We start from the raw sequence: 21,148 nt of genomic DNA on the forward strand, positions 1-21,148 counted from the left end.
CAATAAAAGCAAGAAGAAACATTCGCGTTGCCTTGGACGGACTGTGTATAATCAGCCTAATGTATTTCCCATAAATATGCCGTTGTATCCTTCAACCGGAACACCTCGCTTTCGTGGTTCCCACTTTTTTGACTGTTTGTTCCATGCGAAATATCGTGGCACATCAGTATACATTAATGTCTTTGCAAATTGACCTGGAATACCTGGTCGGTTGCATGGTTCGAAAAACTCAGTTAATGTGGTTTTTGGGGCAATTGATGCACGTTGTAGAGCAGTCTCTTCCGTGAAATAAACACGCAGTCTATTTTCAAGGTGCACGGCCAAATGTATAACAGCAGGGTCTCTTTCGTGTATCGGAAAACCCAAAATACGCCAAACTGCTTCATTGCTGCTGATGTATCGGCCCATTTGATAACGTGCTATTTCATCGTTTTCGTTAACATTGTGAACAACAAATACAGCCACATCACTGCCCTTGTGGACATATTTGCATATATATTTTATGGACTTCATTGAACTGCAGATCTCAATGTTTATGTGTGCTTTGTAGATTTTACACAGCAATGGTGAATACGGAACCACCCAGTGATTGTCAATGTCTACTGTTGTACCGTTTGACATGCGTAATTGATGTGATTGACCACCATGGTCAGTCTCTAAAAAAAAATGGTTCAAATGGCTCTGAGCACTATGGGACTCAACTGCTGAGTCCCCTAGAACTTAGAACTAGTTAAACCTAACTGACCTAAGGACATCACAAACATCCATGCCCGAGGCAGGATTCGAACCTGCGACCGTAGCGGTCTTGCGGTTCCAGACTGCAGCGCCTTTAACCGCACGGCCACTTCGGCCGGCCGGTCAGTGTCTCTACGACGATAAAATGGATAACCATCGATATTAGTGATTGTATCATTTATACAATTTTTTGGAAAACGTTTCGTACATTTTCCATTATCCATGCACGGCGCCGTCATGTTAGTAGCACCGCATTGACACGGATCATGTTAGCGGTAACAATCTCATACAATCCTTGATCGGTATTCCGATCCGGAATTTCTGCTGAGATAATTTTATCAATTTCTTCAGACTGTAGTTTGTCGACCAACCAAATCAAAATATGCCCGTGTGGCAAACCTCGTTTTTTACATTCAGCTGAATACAGCCAGCAACGTGTTTTGCCAAATACTGAGGAATGTATACTCAAGTTCACTAACGATTTTAACTTTTGTCTGAAGACACGTGCAGTGATATCGTGCCGATCTATTGCAGTCTGACCTGGCAATAACGCAGTTTTAATTTCATCCCATTTTGGATTACGCGTAAATGTAATGAACAAATCTGGTCGTCCGTACGCGCCCACAAAAGTCATGGCGTGTTGAATTTATTCTTGCATATGCCCCCCCCCCCCCCCCCCCCCCCCCCCATGAACCAAAGACCTTGCCGTTGGTGGGGAGGCTTGCGTGCCTCAGCGACACAGATAGCCGTACCGTAGGTGCAACCACAACGGAGGGGTATCTTTTGAGAGGCCAGACAAACGTGTGGTTCCTGAAGAGGGGCAGCAGCCTTTTCAGTAGTTGCAGGGGCAACAGTCTGGATGATTGACTGATCTGGCTTTGTAACCCTAAACAAAACGGCCTTGCTGTGCTGGTACTGCGAACGGCTGAAAGCAAGGGGAAACTACGGCCGTAATTTTTCCCGAGGGCATGCAGCTTTACTGTATGGATAAATGATGGCGTCCTCTTGGGTAAAATATTCCGGAGGTAAAATAGTCCCCCATTCGGATCTCCGGGCGGGGACTACTCAGGAGGACGTCGTTATCAGGAGAAAGAAAACTGGCGTTCTACGGATCGGAGCGTGGAATGTCAGATCCCTTAATCGGGCAGGTAGATTAGAAAATTTAAAAAGGGAAATGGATAGGTTAAAGTTAGATATAGTGGGAATTAGTGAAGTTCGGTGGCAGGAGGAACAAGACTTTTGGTCAGGTGAATACAGGGTTATAAATACAAAATCAAATAGGGGTAATGCAGGAGTAGGTTTAATAATGAGTAAAAAAATAGGAGTTCGGGTAAGCTACTACAAACAACATAGTGAACGCATTAGATGGGTAGATCACATAACTAATGAGGAAGTATTGAATAGGATTGGGGAGAAGAGGAGTTTGTGGCACAGCTTGACAAGAAGAAGGGATCGGTTGGTAGGACATGTTCTGAGGCATCAAGGGATCACCAATTTAGTATTGGAGGGCAGCGTGGAGGGTAAAAATCGTAGAGGGAGACCAAGAGACGAATACACTAAACAGTTTTAGAATTATGTAGGCTGCAGTACATATTGGGAGATGAAGAAGCTTGCACAGGATAGGGTAGCATGGAGAGCTGCATCAAACCAGTCTCAGGACTGAAGACCACCACAACAACAACAACATGACGTGGGCTACCAATATATGATGATGGAAGAATATATGATGCCGTTGGTATTAGTCATTCCATCTACGATACCAACAATAGTATCACGCAAATGAATGTATTCCTCAGCTCGAAGTTTCGTTTGATTGTACCTGATGTATCGTAATCGCTCACTTTCAATTTTCGCATACATATCAACGATATATTGATGAAACAGCTGGTGACATCGGAGAATATTATTGTCTTCATTGGTACGAATCAGCAACCGAAATGCGTAGAAGTTCATCGCGCTCACTTTCTTGCAGATTTCTGCACATGCAAAGTAAAAATATAATTAAGGACAAAAGAAATTAATCGTGCATAAAATAAAATATTAGGTAATGATATGTGTAGATTGTACCTGGTGCTGTATTTCTTTGTTTGATATTTAAATGATATCCATCTTCACCTTCCCAAAATATCAATGGATATTGCAAAGCTTCGTAATAGCGATGACTGTCTTCAATCGTATGCACTATGTTATCTCTGCGTTGGATTCGTATATCTCGACGTTCAAATGCGTCGCCAACCATAACAACTGCAACTTCATTAGTGGTCGGTGCATTATATCGGCCCGCGTGCTGCCCAGATGGTACTTTGTCTGCTTTGATGGCGATCGTATAGTTGTCGTTTTGCAGTCTGTTTGAAACGGTATTGAACAACTGGACCAACTGGTTGTGATTCTGTAAAAACGGTTCTAAAATACCCACAATTTCTCGCTCCTCCAACTGCTCGATATGGTTGCACTGGCAGCGTGCGTTTATTTGCTGCTCCTCATCACCCATGAAGTAGATTTGCAGAAATTTTGAATCGGTGTCAGGCATCGGCATTAAAGAACCAATTTGACGATACACTTGGCCCTGAATCTTAAACGTTGATTGAAAATTGCGACCATCCTCATTCTGAACGATTTTTGTTGCTCCAAATGATGCCATTTGAAAGCACGAATTGAATTTGCGAATTTTACGCAAAAACAATTTGATTGAGATGTAGCTCCAGCCAATAGTGTTTTCAATGGTTCTGGCGGCGAATTCAATGGTGGCAATACAACTTTGCCACACGCGCACCAGAAACCGGCCGATTCACCTTTGTATTTGAGTGCATGACAGTGTTGGCATTGTTTGTTCATAGCACCGATTACAATTTGTGAATGTGACGAATAGTCGATGTACGACTCATATTCAAACGCAAGGCCAAGAAGTGATGCACGTGCTAATGCGCGATACACTTGCAAACGTTGTTCACGTGTTCTGAATGTGTCGGTGACTCGTTGAAGGGTCAGACTTTGTCTCAATGCATTAACTCGAAGGCGTTCGTTGGGTTGCTCTTGACTTTCATTAGCACGTCTGACTGCAGCCTGGTTTCTTAAATTTTCATTGTCTGTCAATTGATCTTCTGCCGATCTATTTACCCGATGGTTCTGGACTAATTTTGAATTCCGAGTCCGTCGATCAATATTTCCTCCTCGTCCACGAAGGCGTGGCATTGTTTTATGTACGTAACTTATATGTGAATATAATACACTTAATATTCACTGAAATGCGACACCTGAAATATCAAAAGACACCGTACAAAAAAATTAAAATGTAGAAAAATAAGCGAAATCCAATGCACGTAACTTATATCTGAATATTATACGCTCAATATTGCACACAAAAATCCAACGCCACCTACCGTGGTGATTTAAGAATGTAAATTTTCCATGCCCCCACTTGAATGGAAACACAAAAAGTCATTCAAGTCGATCCAGCCGTTAGGCTGCAGTATAGATAAATAACCTAGATATCGACTGCAGCGCCATCTGCCGGGCTGATTTGTGAATCTAAACCCTCCAGGGCGCCACCCAAACGCATACAAAAAAATTCATTAAAATCGGTCCAGCCGTTTAGGAGTAGTTCAGTGACATACACACGTACAGTAGAATTATATATATAAAGATGTATATCATAATCGTGCACAGAGACTATCTCGTTGAATTATAGTTTATGTTTTTTAATAGAAGGTCGATGTTCTGTTTGTAACATTAACTGAAATAACTGTAACTGGTGAAAAGGGCTTCGCCTAAAAGCAGTTAAAAAAAATCATACAGCATTGTCAGTAGGCGAAGATTACTTACACTGCGGGATAAAGCTTATCCAGCATTTGTAGCATGACTGTGGATACTCATTATGCAACTAAACTAAAGAATACGCTTACAAAATACCAAAAAATAGTAAATAATGTGACGTGTTAGAGTAGAGGATTCTGACGTCTTCTACATCTACTCTGCGTTTGAGCAAGCACACTTGTTTGCGAATGTGTGTAGTGGGCGCGCGCGCGCAAGGGGGGGGGGGGGGGAGGGGGGGGAGGGGGGGGAGAGAGAGAGAGAGAGAGTGAGAGAGAGAGAGAGAGAATCTAATAGATAGGCCAACACTGATTGCAGAGACCAAGAGACCAATCAGTAGCCGTATTTGGTGTTTTTCAGATAACCTCTCGAGAAGCCAGTGTCACAGAGGTGTTCCTGTGTATGACGGGACCGGAAAGCTACGGGCTAACAAGGGGAGTACCACTCTGTGTGTGTGTGTGTGTGTGTGTGTGTGTGTGTGTGTGTGGAGCAGGTTTGGCCAAGTGCGCGCTGCCTTCCCAGAAGCAGCCAGTTGGCGTGCGTGCTGCTACATAAGCGGCTCCTTCCTGCTCGTGCCGTCAGTTCCCTCCAGACATGAAAAGAGGAGTGCTGGCGGTTCTGTTTTGCGCCGTGGCGCTCGCCGCAGCAGGCAGGGGCAGGACAAAGGGGGCGTCGACGTTAGCGTCTGAATTTCCCGAGGTGCAGACGCCGCTGGGGCGCCTGAGGGGAAGTGTGCTGCAGTCCCTGGACGGGCGAACGATATACTCCTTCCGAGGAGTGCGTTACGCGCAGCCTCCGACTGGGAATCTACGCTTCAAGGTACGCCAGTAGCTGAGCTCAGGTGGTGATGGTATCAACCGAATAAAAATAATCGATTTAGTTGGTTGCTGCACAACAATCGACACATTTGACTACTCGAAAACAATCGGCTCATTCGGTTTGTATTTCACGTATCGATGTTGAATTATTTAGTAATTCTTTCGAGTAAAACTAGTGTATGAGAAGAACTGAATGAAACCAGCGGATTCAGTTGTTTGTAGTTTGAACTTGGCATGTTCAGTTCTAAGCGGAAACAATTGATTGTTTTACAAGGGGACTTCGCGGCAATCGTTTTTTTTTTTTTAATTTTTTAAATGTATGGAATTGTAGGTGAAATTCACAGCTCAAATATCAATCACTAAAGCAGTTCGATGCGACTGTCAAAAATTCTCTATAAAATCGACATCGATTTACTCCGACTTTAATTCACTAATGGTAGGCCAATTGGTGGGCGTCGTGGGAGACTAGTAATCGCTGGCTTAAATGTTGCTATGGTCATGATTCTTTCTCTTTTTCTTTCCATTCGAATAACTACGGCATTTAAATAAAAAAAATTCATCAAATATACAATAATTAACACATACCATTTTTATAAAAAATGAATGTGTCCATATTTCTAATTACACATAGCTCACGAAATTCCAGTTTTCATTGTAAATATGAATTCTTAATTACCAACCTTTTAATAAAAGATTGTTAATTTTATATATATATATATATATATATATATATATATATATATATATATATATATATATATATATATATTGTCTGTAAAGGACACTATTTTGATCCAGAAGGTGCTTAGAATTAGGACACAAAGAAGTTACAGACACTGGTTGCGAGTGGGCATTGATTTAAATCAATGGGGAGGGTTGAAAATTTGAGCCAGACGAGGATTCGAACCAAGACCAAGGTCTTCTGCTTACTAGGCAGATGCACAATCATTGTATTATCGGACACAGTGGTCAGGGCAACTGCACGCATGGCCCTAGCACACCACCTACACCCCCTCCCAGACACAAATTCGCAACAGATTCACACACTAAGAATGTAGTGCCCCTTCCCTTCAGTACTTGCGGCATTTCATCAATTCCCATTAGAGTTTGAGCCTGGTGCACATCCGCAATGAAGAGATCATTGTCCGATCAAAATCATCACAGCAAACTTGAACATCTTTGCACAGTTACTATTTTTGAAATAGGCTAGTTCTACATTTTCCTCTTGTTCACACTCAAAATATCTTTTTATAACTGACAATTAGTTTTGTTAGGAGCACCAGTGCAAACTTTCCACAGAAGGAGCAAGCGTGAAGCATATGTAGGCCTACTTCTTTGATGCAATGTGTGTTTCATAAAAAATGACACAAAGTCCTTGAAACCTTTGAAGGTAGTAAGTGTAGGGTACTCGAGGATGGACATAGTTTGTGGATGCTGTGGTGAGATGCTCCTCATTTAGCTCGACAAAATGTACTCTGATGGGCTACTAGGCGCAGCTGGCATAAACACGGAGTGTGAACTGGCTGCAGAGTAGTCAGGCAGAGGGATAAAAACTTGTGGGGCTGAGGGATACCAGCAGAGGCACATAACTCGCAGAAACGAGGTAGTGCCATGATGGCAGTACACTGTTTTCACCACTGCTTACACCTGTGGCAGGGTGGCTGGCAGTGCAGTGTACTGTGGTGGCTGATGGAGGCATTTGAAAACAACCCGGCTTTTGTTTGATCTTCAGTGAAAGTGTTGTTAGCAGGCAGTAACTGTGGCAACCCGTGCTACACAACTGGCTGACATCTCGGAGATGACATGGCGTTTGATGGAAAGAGGTGCACTTGTGGGCCTTGGAATGGTTGCTGTGACAACAGAGGGAACATTGGCTGAAGGCAGGCGGCTCAGATGCAGATGTGACAAGTGGCTCAGAAGAGAACATGTAAGAGCAAGCCTGAAAAATCTGCAGACAGGTTGGCTGTGGGTGGGCCGGCTGCAGGCAGGCTGTCTGTGAGCCAGTGGGTGTGCGGGTGTGCCAGGGTGGGGGAGGTTGAAGGGACTGGTAGATGTGCCAGTTGCAGAGGAGCCAACTGCGGATGTGCTGAATGGTGACCGTGCATGATCCCTAGGGTGCACAAGTCCCAAGATAGTTCAGGGTAATCACCTTCTATAAGATCTCTTTACTGTTCAGTGAAATATTGGCAATTTCATTTTATTTCCAATTGGTCTTTGCTAAGTATGTTTCCTATTCGTTTTCTTCTGGAACAAAGTGGTACAAACAAATTATGTTGTTTGCTCTTCTAAGCAAATTTTACTAATGTGTGATCTCTATCATTGCTTACCGTCATTCCCACTGAAGAATTATTCTTTAGCTTTTGCCCTACTTCTGTATTAAAAAAATCTCCCATCAGCATCTTGTAATATCATTTTTAGTCATTTACCAGTTTCTGTAGCTCCTCATAAGGTATTCTACCTCCTCATCATCGTATGAGCACATTGGTACTTAGCCACCATGTGACATCTTTCTCTTATTTATAAACAAGTTTTGCTGTTCTGTTTGAGATTCAGTAAACATAAGTGAAATTATTTTTAATTTTATTATTTATTACAAAGCCTTTGCTTGGATTTCCTCTCTGTTGTTTCTCTGTAATAAAAAATCATTTGTTGGTTCTACTTAGTCTTTATTTTTTGCCTAACTTCTGATAAATGTACTATCGGCCTATTCTATTTGACATTGATTCCTCTTTCAACTCCACTAGCCTGTATTCGAATCCTTTTTTGCAATTGTTATTTATTTTCACATGATGACTGGAGAAAATGCTAAACAACTATTTACAACAAATATATATGGTAGAGCACTTGCCAACAAAAGTCAAAGGTCTTGAGTTTGAGTCTCAGTCTGGCACAAAGTTTTAATCTGCCAGAATGTTTCAACAAGTGTGTACATTTCTGCACAGATGCATGCAATCTAAAATTTGTAATGGGTTCATAGCCCAAAGTTTGTAATGGGTGCATAGCCCTAGGCCCAGCTTTAAAATTCAATCAGAAGCTTGTGCAAATAAACTGCGAAAGTCTTACACTGCCTGTCTGAATGCTCTGAAGGAACATTCAAATGTTATGTGATGTACTGTTTGCTGCTCTTCACTGCTGTCACATTTCCATCACCATTGGTGCAGCAATGCTTCATATATGCTGTGGTCAGTTCTGATCCTATTCATAATGCACCAGTTTCATTGGGGTAGATGAAAACCTGCTGATTGCTTCCTGGGAGTTTCAATACGTTGGTGATGCTTCAAGGAAGTTTCCTTCTGCCACTGATTATTCCAGGCATCTCATCATCATCATCATCATTTAAGACTGATTATGCCTTTCAGTGTTCAGCCTGGAGCATAGTCCCCTTATAAAATTCCTCCGTGATCCCCTATTCAGTGCTAACATTGGTGCCTCTTCTGATGTTAAGCCTATTACTTCAAAATCATTCTTATCCGAATCCAGGTACCTTCTCCTTGGTCTACCCCGACTCCTCCTACCCTCTACTGCTGAACCCATGAGTCTCTTGGGTAACCTTGCTTCTCCCATGCGTGTAACATGACCCCACCATCTAAGCCTGTTCGCCCTGACTGCTACATCTATAGAGTTCATTCCCAGGTTTTCTCTGATTTCCTCATTGTGGACACCCTCCTGCCATTGTTCCCATCTACTAGCACCTGCAATCATCCTAGCTACTTTCATATCCGTAACCTCAACCTTATTGATAAGGTAACCTGAATACACCCAGCTTTTGGTCCCATACAACAAAGTCGGTCGAAAGATTGAATGGTGCGCAGATAACTTAGTCTTTGTACTGACTTCCTTCTTGCAGAAGAGAGTAGAGCATAGCGGAGTACTCACTGCATTAGCTTTGTTACACCTTGCTTCCAGTTCTTTCACTATGTCGCCATCCTGTGAGAATATGCATCCTAAGTACTTGAAACCGTCCACCTGTTCTCACTTTGTTCCTCCTATTTGGAACTCAATCCGTTTATATCTCTTTCCCACTGACATTACTTTCGTTTTGGAGATGCTAATCTTCATACCATAGTCCTTACATTTCTGATCTAGCTCTGAAATATTACTTTGCAAACTTTCAATCAAATCTGCCATCACAACTAAGTCATCCACAAATGCGAGACTGCTTATTTTGTGTTCACATATCTTAATCTCACCCAGCCAGTCTATTGTTTTCAACATATGATCCATAAATTATATGAACAACAGTGGACACAGGTTGCAGCCTTGTCTTACCCCTGAAACTACTCTGAACCATGAACTCAACTTACTGTCAACTCTAACTGCTGCCTGACTATCTATGTAAAGACCTTTAATTGTTGCAAAAGTTTGCCTCCTATTCCAAAATCTCATAGAACAGACAATAACTTCCTCCTAGGAACCCAGTCATATGACTTTTCTAGATCTATAAAGCATAGATACAATTCCCTGTTCCACTCTTAACACTTCTCCATTATTTGCCGTAAGCTAAAGATCTGGTCCTGACAACCTCTAAGAGGCCTAAACCCACACTGATTTTCATCCAATTTGTCCTCAACTAATACTCGCACTTTCCTTTCAACAATACCTGAGAAGATTTTACCCACAACGCTGATTAAAGAGATACCTCTGTAGATGTTACAATCTTTTCTGTTTCCATGTTTAAAGATTGGTGTGATTACTGCTTTCGTCCAGTCTGATGGAACCTGTCCCAACTCCCACGCTATTTCAGTTATCCTGTGTAGCCATTTAAGACCTGACATTCCATTGTATTTGATGAGTTCTGACGTAATTTCATCCACCCCAGCCGCTTTACTGCACTGCAATCTATTGACCATTTTCTCCACTTCCTCAAATGTGATCCTATTTCCATCATCATTCCTATCCTATTGTACATTGAAATCTGAAACATTACTGATCGTATTTTCACCTACATTGAGCAACTCTTCAAAATATTCCCTCCATCTGCCCAAGGCATCAACACGATTCACCAGCAGTTTTCCTGACCTGTCCAAAATACTTGTCATTTCCTTCTTATCTCCCTTTTGAAGACTGCTAATTACACTCCAGAATGGTTTTCCAGCAGCTTGACCCAAAGTCTCCAACCTGTTTCCAAAGTCTTCCCAAGATTCCTTCTTGGATGCTGCAATTATCTCTTTGGCTTTGTTTCTTTCTTCAACGTAACTTTTTCTGTCTACTTGAGTTCAAGTATGTAGCCATTTTTGATACGCCTTATTTTTCCTTTTACAGGCTGCGTTGACTGTGTCATTCCACCAAGCTGTTTGCTTCATCCTACCTTTACACACTACTGTTCCAAGACATCCTTTAGCCACTTCTAGTACTGTGTCCCTGTACTTTGTCCATTCCTTTTCCAATGACTGCAATTGACTACATTCAACTAACTGGTACCTTTCTGAGATCTCTGTTATGTACTTGTGCCTGATTTCCTTATCCTGAAGTTTCTCCACTCTTATCCTCCTACATATGGACCTGACCTTCTGCACTTTCGGCCTCACAATCCCAATTTCACTGCAGATTAAATAGTGATCAGTGTCATCAAAGAATCCCCTGAATACACATGTCTCCCTCACAGCCTTCCTGAATTCCTGATCTGTTATTATATAGTCAATGACAGAGCTGGTTCCCCTGCCTTCCCAAGTATACCAGTGAATGTTCTTATGTTTAAAAAAGGAGTTTGTGATTACGAAGCCCATACTGCCACAGAAATCCAAGAGTTGTTTCCCGGTCCTTTTGGCCTCAATATCCTCTCCAAATTTACCCACAACCTTTTCATACCCTTTTGTTCAATTTCCAATCCTGGCATTAAAATCACCCGTGAGCAGAACACTGTCATTGTCCTTTACTCTAACAACTACATCACTGAGTGCGTCATAAAAACTATCCATCTTATCTTGCTCTGTCCCTTTACAATGCAAATATATACTGACACAATCTTAATTTTCTTGCTAGACACTGTCAAATCTATCCACATCAGTCGTACATTTATGTACCTTATTGCAACTATTGCAACTATGCTGGGTTCCATTTCTTTCCTGATGTAAAGACCTACACCCCATTGTGCTATTCCTGCTTTGAGTCGTGACAGGTAGACCTTGTATTCTCCCACTTCCTCTTCTTTCTCACCCCTTACCCAAATGTCACTAACAGCTAAAACATCCAACCCCATCTTACTTGCATCCTCTGCCAGCTCTACCTTCTTCCCAGAGTAGCTCCCATTGATAATAATAGCTCCCCATCTCGTTACCATTCATTTGCCAAGTCGTATCTTAGGAGTCCCTGGTTTGTCAATTAGAGGTGGGACTCTGTCACCTCCAAAGGTACGAGGCATTTTACTCTGATTGTTGACAGCATTATATTTAAAGTACCAGGGAAGCAGGTTGATAGCCTTACTTGCCCTGCGTCCCATTGAGTTTTATCCCTAACAGTTGAGGGACGAACCAGTGGATTTGGTAGTCTTTGCTGTCAGGCATCTTGCAAGTTGAAATGTCTGTCCTACAAGCTGATTGCTGTGCACCATAATGGTTTTATAGACTTCAGTCGTTGGGTTTCTGACAATGAAAGTTCTGATGAACTGGTAATTGTGGGTTGTTTTTTATTCTTATCCACATGTTCAGCAATGATGGTTGTCTTCTTATGAATGGTTGTGGAATATTACCAAGAATTGGTCACCAATGTGTGTTTGTATGAAAAGTGCATCCTGTGATGTGGTGCATTGCTTGTGTCTTACTATTTTCTGGGAGCACTGTTTAGCCAGATGAAACAGCAGTATTCTGCAACTTAGTATGAAAGAGCTAAGGCTGATGATCTGAGGACTGTTTCACTGTCACCCCGGGTGATTCATGTTAACTTCTGGAGCATATTATTCTTAGTTTTGATTTCATAGTCCTGAGATGAATTTTGTATGTCAAAGACATGTGTAGGATCATATCTAGATATTTTGGAGTGTTGAAATATTGAAGAGTCTTGTAAGGTACTCATGCTGTGGTGTGAGGCAATCTGTTTGGGTGGAAATGAAGAACACACATCTTATGCTGCAATCACAATGTAGACACTTTTATTGTGAAAAAAAAAAAAAAAAGTGTCTAGTCTGTGATTGCAGTGCATGAAATGTGTTCTTCATTTCCATTGGAGAGGGTGTTCAGAGCGAGTTATTTTTAAAGTATCCACCCAACATATCTGGGTCTGTTGTTAATGTTCCATCAGCCTCCATAAAGCTTCCATCCTGAGTCAACAAAGCAATATAACTGATGTAAATAAATTTCCTGGATTTCATTCATGGAAGATTGTATGTAAACAAATAAAAAGGAATTGAGCCAAAACACCTTGTAAGACACCATCATTTATTTTGTAAACTCTACTTTTAGAATTCTCTGAGGAACCTGCAACTGAGGAAATTTTGCCAGTTACAGTGGTAAGTTTCTGATATAGAATGACAATAAATTTGGTAGGAGTCTGTCATGTAGGATGGTATCATAGGCTGCAGTTAGATCTAAGATGACCATCATGTTTCTCTTCTTCTTCTCAAAGCCGTTTTTGATATGAGCTGCTATTGTTAGCACCTTTGGTCACATCCTCTTCCTGAACTAAGCCTAGCTAGCTCTATAGGGACATGTTTGTTGATGTCTGAACAGATTCTGTCAAGGGCGAGTCTCTACAGGAGCTTGAACATGACACTAAGGAGAGCAATGGGGCATTAGTCTTCAACTATTGAGGAATCTTTCATAAGTCTGTCTAAAATGATTCCTCTCTGGTCTCTGAGTGAGCAAAGATACCCAGAGAGGTCCTTCTAAGGAACCTCAAGTTCTGCAATTTATTGTCCCCAAAGCAATTGTTTCATTTTGCCCAACTTCATGTTGCAATAATCACAATATTATTTCACCAGAGTTAGTGTATTAATCTACCAGGAGTTAGCAAGTGGCATTATCAGATGAAATTTGCAAGTGAGGAATATAGGAGGAGGAGGTGCAGTGGCTTTTTTCCGAAGTGGCTGTTTTCCTCTTGAAACACACATTTAAAGTACTTTGGAAATAATTACCATATTATCAGTTTGAGTAGATTAGCACTAGTCATAAATTTATCATCAGTATAATTTACGGAAGTTGACAGTGGTGCCTGTTAACATATAACTTGATTCATTGGGCAACTCTGAAGGCTCTCTCTCATGATGGGATTTATGGAACATGATGTCTGAAGGAATGAATGCTGCAGGCCTTCAGGTAACCCAGTACATTGTACACTAGCCTGCCAGGCCTTGAAGGGTTTTAGAACATTTGAAACTTTTCAGAGTTATAGAATTATTCCCACACCAGTCTCAAGTGGTTTTAATCCTAAGCACCTTGAATCTAATGACCAGTACATGTGATGACCATGTGACAGCAGGCTTCCAAGTCTTGAGCTGATATTGCCATTTGGTGGTCGGTCAGTCTCTGTGTGACTTGTAAATAATTCAGTACCACAGGGTTGCATAAATTGACCTAGCACACTGTCTGCAATGCCAGTTGGTAATATTTTAGTATTTCATGTTCCAGTTCACCCAGGCACAGTTGCTTCATATTTAATTTCAGATATGGAGTTTCTTTAATTAATATGGTATAAAAGTTTTGCCTGCTCATGATTCTTTGCTGGCAACAATCTGAATGAAATTGAGAATACATAAATGTATTGTTGTTTTATTTTCCTCTCTTTATCATGGATCTTTCTGTGTACTAAATAACAGCATGATCCATTTCATAATCTGGCATAATGCATGGAATAATAATGTACACACGATCCCTTGCTACATCAAAAAATGTACGAGAAAATCCTCTATTAATATTTTTCATTTAATAATAGTTGAACATAATTCCTGAATAAACTTTTCAAGGTCAGCCTGTTTAGATGACAAAAAGGACAGCTTTAGTAACCAGGTCCTAACAGAATTATGCCTTTTAAATCTTCATAAGGTTTCATATATTTTAAACAACTAGTTACAACAGTTTGTAGTGTCTGACATAACCTTGAGGACAAAACTGGTATAATTAAACAAATATTAAAGCATGTAAGATATAGCTAAAGAGAAATTCAGCAGCACTGGGACAGTAACAGATGCATTTCACTGTGCTTTTCAGAGACAGTGTGTAAGCTAACGAAAATTTCCAGTTTTAATATTATTATCATGTTTATAATTATATATAATTCAGCTCAGTGGACTGTCAGATTTAAACCAAAAGGTTCTTAGAGTTTATTCTGTAACTTTTCACTTCTTTCACCTCTGGTTATTATTTGTTGATATGAAAGACGCCAAGTTGTGCCATTCCTTGGAGTTCACATTAAACTGTCGATCCCCTTATATTTGGGTGTATAAATCATTCAAAGGTTGGAGGAAGACAAAACATACCACCTCAAACAGGACTGTGCCCTAGTAAAGCTGTGTGGTGGTCAAACAAACCTTCAGATCTCTCCCACTCTCTGTCTCATTCTTTTCTTTTTAGGCATCAATATCCAATCTTCTATACGTCTATAAAATATCTTCAACAAGTCAGAGGTAGTGTAGTTCATTTAACTCTCACACTAAAAACTAAAACAACCATGATTTTTTTGTCATTTTATGACAGCCATGATTGCTACATTTGTTAAAAATAATTTTCATTTGTAAACATAATCATATTTGAATTCATACATCACTGATTGTATCATTTGGTCCTCTTTAGAAATTAATAACACTAAACAGATAAAACATAGACAAGCAAAATAAAGGTTGAGGATAATTTATCACATTTATCTGAATTTTTAGCCTCCAGTGCCACTGAACCCATGGGATGGTGTAACAGATGCCACAAAGGATGGAGCAAGATGTCCTGAGAGAGAGAACACCAATGAAACCTCTGAAGACTGTTTGTTTCTCAACGTATACACTACAAAGGTAAGTAAAACTATATCTGTGATAGAAAATTGCTACCTGCTGTAGAAAATATGTAACAATAACATGTTAAAGAAAGTTTTTGTTGCAACATGTTTCATTAATTCAGATGCAAACATTGAATCACTAATTCCATAATGATGGATTCCTGTCTCCGTTATAGGATATGTTCTGATAAATGTTGGTCTACGTATTGAACTAACACCAATTGCTAACACAGGACCAGTGAAGCTGGACACAAAAACATTCAGCATTCGGAGCTAGAAGGTATTTCACAACCTCAGCCAGTAAGAAAAAGAAAGTAAAAAGAAAGAGGTGTATGAGATACATAAATGAAAAACTTACTGAAGCCTTAGGTTAAGGGGGCTGAAGAAAAATGAACTTCAAGGCCTTTTCTGCACTTCATATTACTCCTAATCCAACAATTTGAATGCCATTTCATATTATAAACTATCTGTATTTATTGTCAGGGACTATTTCATCCACCTTTTGTGTCAATCAGAGGAGTATCAATGGGTGTGATAGACAGGCTGGTCAGAAACAGTCTGAAAATCTTGTAGAGTGTTTCACAGGAGGTTGTGCTGAGAAAAAATAGTTAAGAAAAAAAATTTGATACTTGTGGCATTTTAGAGTTATTTAGCATTGAAGTTAGCCAATCACACTGTTACATGCACAAATTCAAGTGGCCTGCAACAGACAGTGTCGCCAAACATGTTCTTTGTTTAGTTCCAACAGCCGAAGAAGAGAGTGATACAAGAATTGGACATAATAATGATTGAACCTGAGGCAAAGACTGAACAGCCTTGTGTACTATCATCTCTGCTACGAGAACAACTGACACTAATAGTATGCAGCAGGCTGCTTGAATTTGTGCACACAGTGACCTGATTGACTAACTTGAATGCTAAATAACTCAGAAACGTTACAATGTATTAATATTTTTCTTAACAATTATTTCTCAGAAAAACCTCCCCTGTAATACTCTTAAAAGCTTTTCAGACTGATTCTGATCACCCTGTATTTTCCTGCTGGGGTTATGTGGGCTCTGATCTAATTACTCACCTAACTAGTTCCTCATGTAACTTATATCTCCAATTTTGAGCAAACTTTTAGTATTTACACATTAAATGTCTAATGCAAATTGTATTGCTTTTAGCTGTTGTTTTAGGGGTAAGAGTTTTTCTTGTATGGAATGACAGCTGATTGTACATCCATTTCTGTTTCTTTCACTTTTCAAACTGCAGTGATAGTTGGTTGTGTTTTTATTCAGGTGGAACTAAATAGTGCAACACTTCTGAAGACTAATTTAAATATCATGCTGAGAGATTTAATAGGCATAATCGCAACTGTAGTTGAAAGCAGCTGACTCGCGTATGAATTTTGCACAATGTACAGACATAGTCACAAAGTCTTCAATAATTCTTCTACAATATGCTTAGTAATAAGCTTGTTTTGCAGACTGCATAATCTTTTGATCATTGTTACAGATTCCAAGAAAATATTCTGCATGGTTATAACGAAAATGAAAGCATGAGCAGTTTAGCACAGCTTATGTCAAATGAAGGAAATGGTTATAACTGTACAGTCTGTTTGTATTTCATAATAATTAATGTAGACACACAGAAATGACATTAATTAATGTATACACCTTTTTATAATTCCAGTTGCCAGACAGTACTGGAAACCCAAAGAGACCAGTAATGATCTTCCTGCATCCTGGTGCCTTCTATCTATTTAGAGGAACAAGTGACCTTTTTGGTCCTGAGTACCTCTTGGATGAGGATATAGTTCTTGTGACTCTCAACTACAGGCTTGGGGCTTTAGGTAAGCTGTCCCCAGGAACAGCATATTCTCCTTTAACTAAGTGTAAAAAACAACACACACACACACACACACACAAACACACACACACATGGAGAGAGAGAGAGAGAGAGAGAGAGTGAGAGATTGATAGTTTCAAAGGAACCATCCTGGCATTTGCCTGAAGTGATTTAGGGAAATCATGGAAAACCTAAATCATGGGTTTGAACTGTTGTCCTCCTGAATGCAAGTCCAGTATGCTAACCACTGCACTACCTTGCTCAATAGGTAAGTGGGCTTTTCTGGATTACATTGTCATCCAAGAGGGACACCACAGGACCTGTGTTAGTAATAAAATGACACCATGACAGCTGTGGACTGCCTGAACATTATTGTGCACCACCTGCAGCATTCCTTCATGATTGATGTCCTCCCTGAGTGTGATGGCTTCTTAAAGCAGGATAACTGATCATGTCACAAGACTAGAATCATGCTCCAGTGATTTGAGGAGCATGACAGTAAACTCACATTGATATACATGAAACGTATGCACAGTTGCAAATATCATCAGCTGTGTAATGGAATGACACAATGAAATTTTGTGCTGAACTGAACTTAAACCCAGATTTCCCACATATTGGATGGTCGCCACACCAACTGGGCAATCTGAGCACTATTCATGGGCAGACCCGAACTTCCATATGTTGTCAGCCATATATGTCTACAACCTGTACTCACAGGCACTGCAATATTGTATCACATTGATGTCTTGGCCACCAAGTTTGCCTGTTATGAACCCATTGGAACATATCCTGGACATTATTGGGCAACAGCTCCATACCCACAAACCAGCAGCCCTTAATTTACAGAAGTGATTTGTGTGTAGATATCTAGTTCCACATCTCCTGAAACCTACCAATCCAGGTCATGCAGAATCCCAGCTGTAACAATATTATGAAAACGACAGTTGCTACTCACTGTATAATAAGGGCTTTAGCTGCCAGAGATAGTGATCTCATGTGTGTGTTTTTGTCTTTTTTCAATGCAGACCTTTTTTTGACAGCCCATTTTCCCACAGTCGTTTTATTGTGCCTATCTGCGACTCAGCATTTCCTCTACACGGTGAGCAGCAACTATGCTTTTCACAATATTTTTACATTCCAGCCTAGATTTTCCATGTTACAATCACTGCTGTATTGCATTAAAGAAAAAGCAAATGGATATTTACAATTATAAAACCCTTAGTTTAGTACCACAGCTCTGTCGCGCATTAGTTTCACAGTGAATATTGATGTTTGCTCACCATCTACTGTTCCAGACTTCACTCTAATATATTTTTTTCCAAAATGGCAAGAGACTTCAACACTGTTAGCATGGTTATAAATGCATAATTTGCAAAATATGTAAATTCTCAATCTCAGCTCAGGCTCCTCTTATAAATCAGTCTGCTACACTTAACTGACCTTAAAGTTTCTGAATTACCTAATGACCAAACTTGAGAAACACACAATTGTTTTATTTGACCATTGTAAACTGTAAACATTTTTTGGTTCATTGCTTCTATACAGAAGCCCATAGTTTTTTAGTACTACTAAAAACATTGATTTCTGCATATAGAAACATTAGGGAATATATTCAGTGTCAACTTATCATGCATAGCCATTCTGCAAACCGGTTTGACCTGCCACCTGCAGAACTTACTATGGATCACTGTATGTATTCTGGATTTTCAATCATTAAGGTAATTTAAACATGCTCCTGCACATAAGAGTGAATTTTGATGATGTGTGTGTTTCTAATAGTATGGACAGAAAACAGAAACAAATGATTCACATATTACTGGAAAATTCTTGGTGGGACTTAAGGTGCAGAAGAAGTATTATGTAAACAGTGGCTTTATGTTACACAGTTTCACTAAATTGCATCTTAGTTTTCATGTGTAAAATCCCACATCAATGCTCAATATAATTTACTCTCATTTTTATAACCTTATCACTACAGTGCAAGGTGGATAAACATGTTTTGTATCAGAAAGTATATCAAGTACATGCACTGAAATACTAGAGAAATGTTAAGCAAAATTATGAGTGTTAACTATGTTAAGCATTCTACCCCTATATCTATATATGCAAAGAAGTGCCCCAATTTAACCCTTGTACCATTGAAAAGATGAGTGAAATCACTACTAATGCCAGTGATATTGAGAAACAACTGAAATTGAACAAACCTCCATGGCCCAATGGAATTCCTATCAAAGTCTATATTGAATTTGTGGCTGAGTTAGCCCCTCTTCTAACTATAATCTATCATAGATCCCTCAAACAAAAAATTGTCCCCAGAAGTTGGAAGAAAGCACACATAACACCTGTCTACTAGAAGGGTTGTAGGAGTGATCCACAAAACTGCCATCCACTATCTTTGACACTTGATTTGTGGTAGAATCTTAGAAAATATTCCGAGTTCAAACATAATGAAGTATCTCAAACAGTATCTCTTCCATGCCAACCAGCATGGATTCTGAGAACATCAATCATGTGAAATCCAACTCGCACTTTTCTCACATGAGAAACTGAAAGCTTTGGATGAAGGTGGTCAGGTAGGTGTAGTATTTCTTGATTGCCAAAAAGCATTTGACTCAGTATAACACATACCATAACTGTCAGAATTTTGAACAAATGCAGAAACAAGTGAGATTTGTGACTGGGTTAAGGAGGTTTGGTAGGGAGGACACAGTATGTTATCTTGGATGTGGAGTCATCATCAGATGTACAAGTAACTTTGGGTGTGCCCCAGAGAAGTGAGTTGGGACCCTTGCTGTTCATATTGTATATTAATGACCTTGTGGACAATATTAATAGTAATCTCAGATTTTTTGCAAATGATGCAGTTATCTATAATGAAGTACTGTCTGAAAGAAGCTGCATGAATATTCAGCAGTCAGATTGTGACAAGATTTCAAAGGGATGCAAAGACTGACAACTTACTTTCATTATTCAGAAATGCAAAACTGTGCACTTCACAAAATGAAAAATATATAATATCACCATAATATCACTGAGCCACAGTTCGAATCAGCCAGTTCATACAAATACCTGGTTGTAACACTTTGTAGGGATATGAAATGGAATGATTACATAGGCTCTGTTGTGGGTAAAGCAGATGGTACACTTCGGCTTATTGATAAAATACTGGGGAAGTGCAATCAGTTTACAAAGGAGATCACTTACGAATCATTTGTGTGACCCATTCTTGAATACTGCTCAAATGTGTGGGACCCATACCAAATAGGACTAACAGGGGATATTAAACATATACAGAGAAGGTCAGCATGAGTGGTCACAGATGTGTCTGAGCCAATGGAGAATGTTACAGTCAAGCTGAAGAAACTAAACTGGGAAACTGTTGATGATAGACTTAAATTACCCCACGGAAGTCTACAAATGAGGTTTCAAGAACTGGCTCTGAATGATGACTCTAGGAATATACTACAACCCCCCCATGTAGCACTCACATACGGATCATGAGAAGAAGATTAGAATAATTACAGTGTGTACAGAGGCATCAAACAATCATTCTTCTTGCACTACATACGTGAATGGAACAGGAAGAAACCCTAATAACTGGTACAGTAGGACATACCATCTGCCATCCATTTCAATGTGGTTTGCAGAGAAAAAGCCTCTAAGTGCACGGTAATTAGTCTAATCTTGTCTTCATGGTTCCTATGGGAGCAAGAGAGGTGTTTGCAGTATATTCATAGCTTCCTTGCTTAATGCTCGTTATTGAAACTTTGTAAATGAGCTTTCATGAGATAGTTGGCATCTACCTTGAGGATCAGACAGCTCAGGGTTTTCAGTATCAATATGATGCTCTCCCATCGGTCAGTCAAACCTTTAACCATTCCTGCCGCTGTAGGATTTTGCAAATAAAGACTTATATGAAAGATAGTGAGTACTGCCACTGTGTGTTGCTGTTAATAAGTTTATAATAAAAATTGCTTCTTTATTGCTCTTTGATCATTCAGTGGCTGGTGAATAATTTTTTTCTTTGTATG

The 21,148-nt window shown here is 39.9% G+C and overlaps 1 protein-coding gene across 1 annotated transcript in view; it reads left to right on the forward strand.

Annotated features, from left to right (window-relative positions):
* The first annotated feature begins 5,088 nt into the window (after positions 1–5,088).
* LOC124594845 (esterase E4-like) overlaps positions 5,089–21,148 on the forward strand; it is a 43,007-nt gene continuing 26,947 nt past the window's right edge. Inside the window, exons 1-3 of the mRNA XM_047133302.1 lie at positions 5,089–5,364; positions 15,169–15,297; positions 16,959–17,118. Of these exons, the coding sequence (XP_046989258.1) occupies positions 5,140–5,364; positions 15,169–15,297; positions 16,959–17,118 (514 nt within the window). The 5' untranslated portion in view covers positions 5,089–5,139. The remainder of the gene's footprint in view (positions 5,365–15,168; positions 15,298–16,958; positions 17,119–21,148) is intronic.

The sequence above is a fragment of the Schistocerca americana genome, chromosome 2 (assembly GCF_021461395.2).
Source record: "Schistocerca americana isolate TAMUIC-IGC-003095 chromosome 2, iqSchAmer2.1, whole genome shotgun sequence".
Classification (NCBI taxonomy): Eukaryota; Metazoa; Arthropoda; class Insecta; order Orthoptera; family Acrididae; genus Schistocerca; species Schistocerca americana.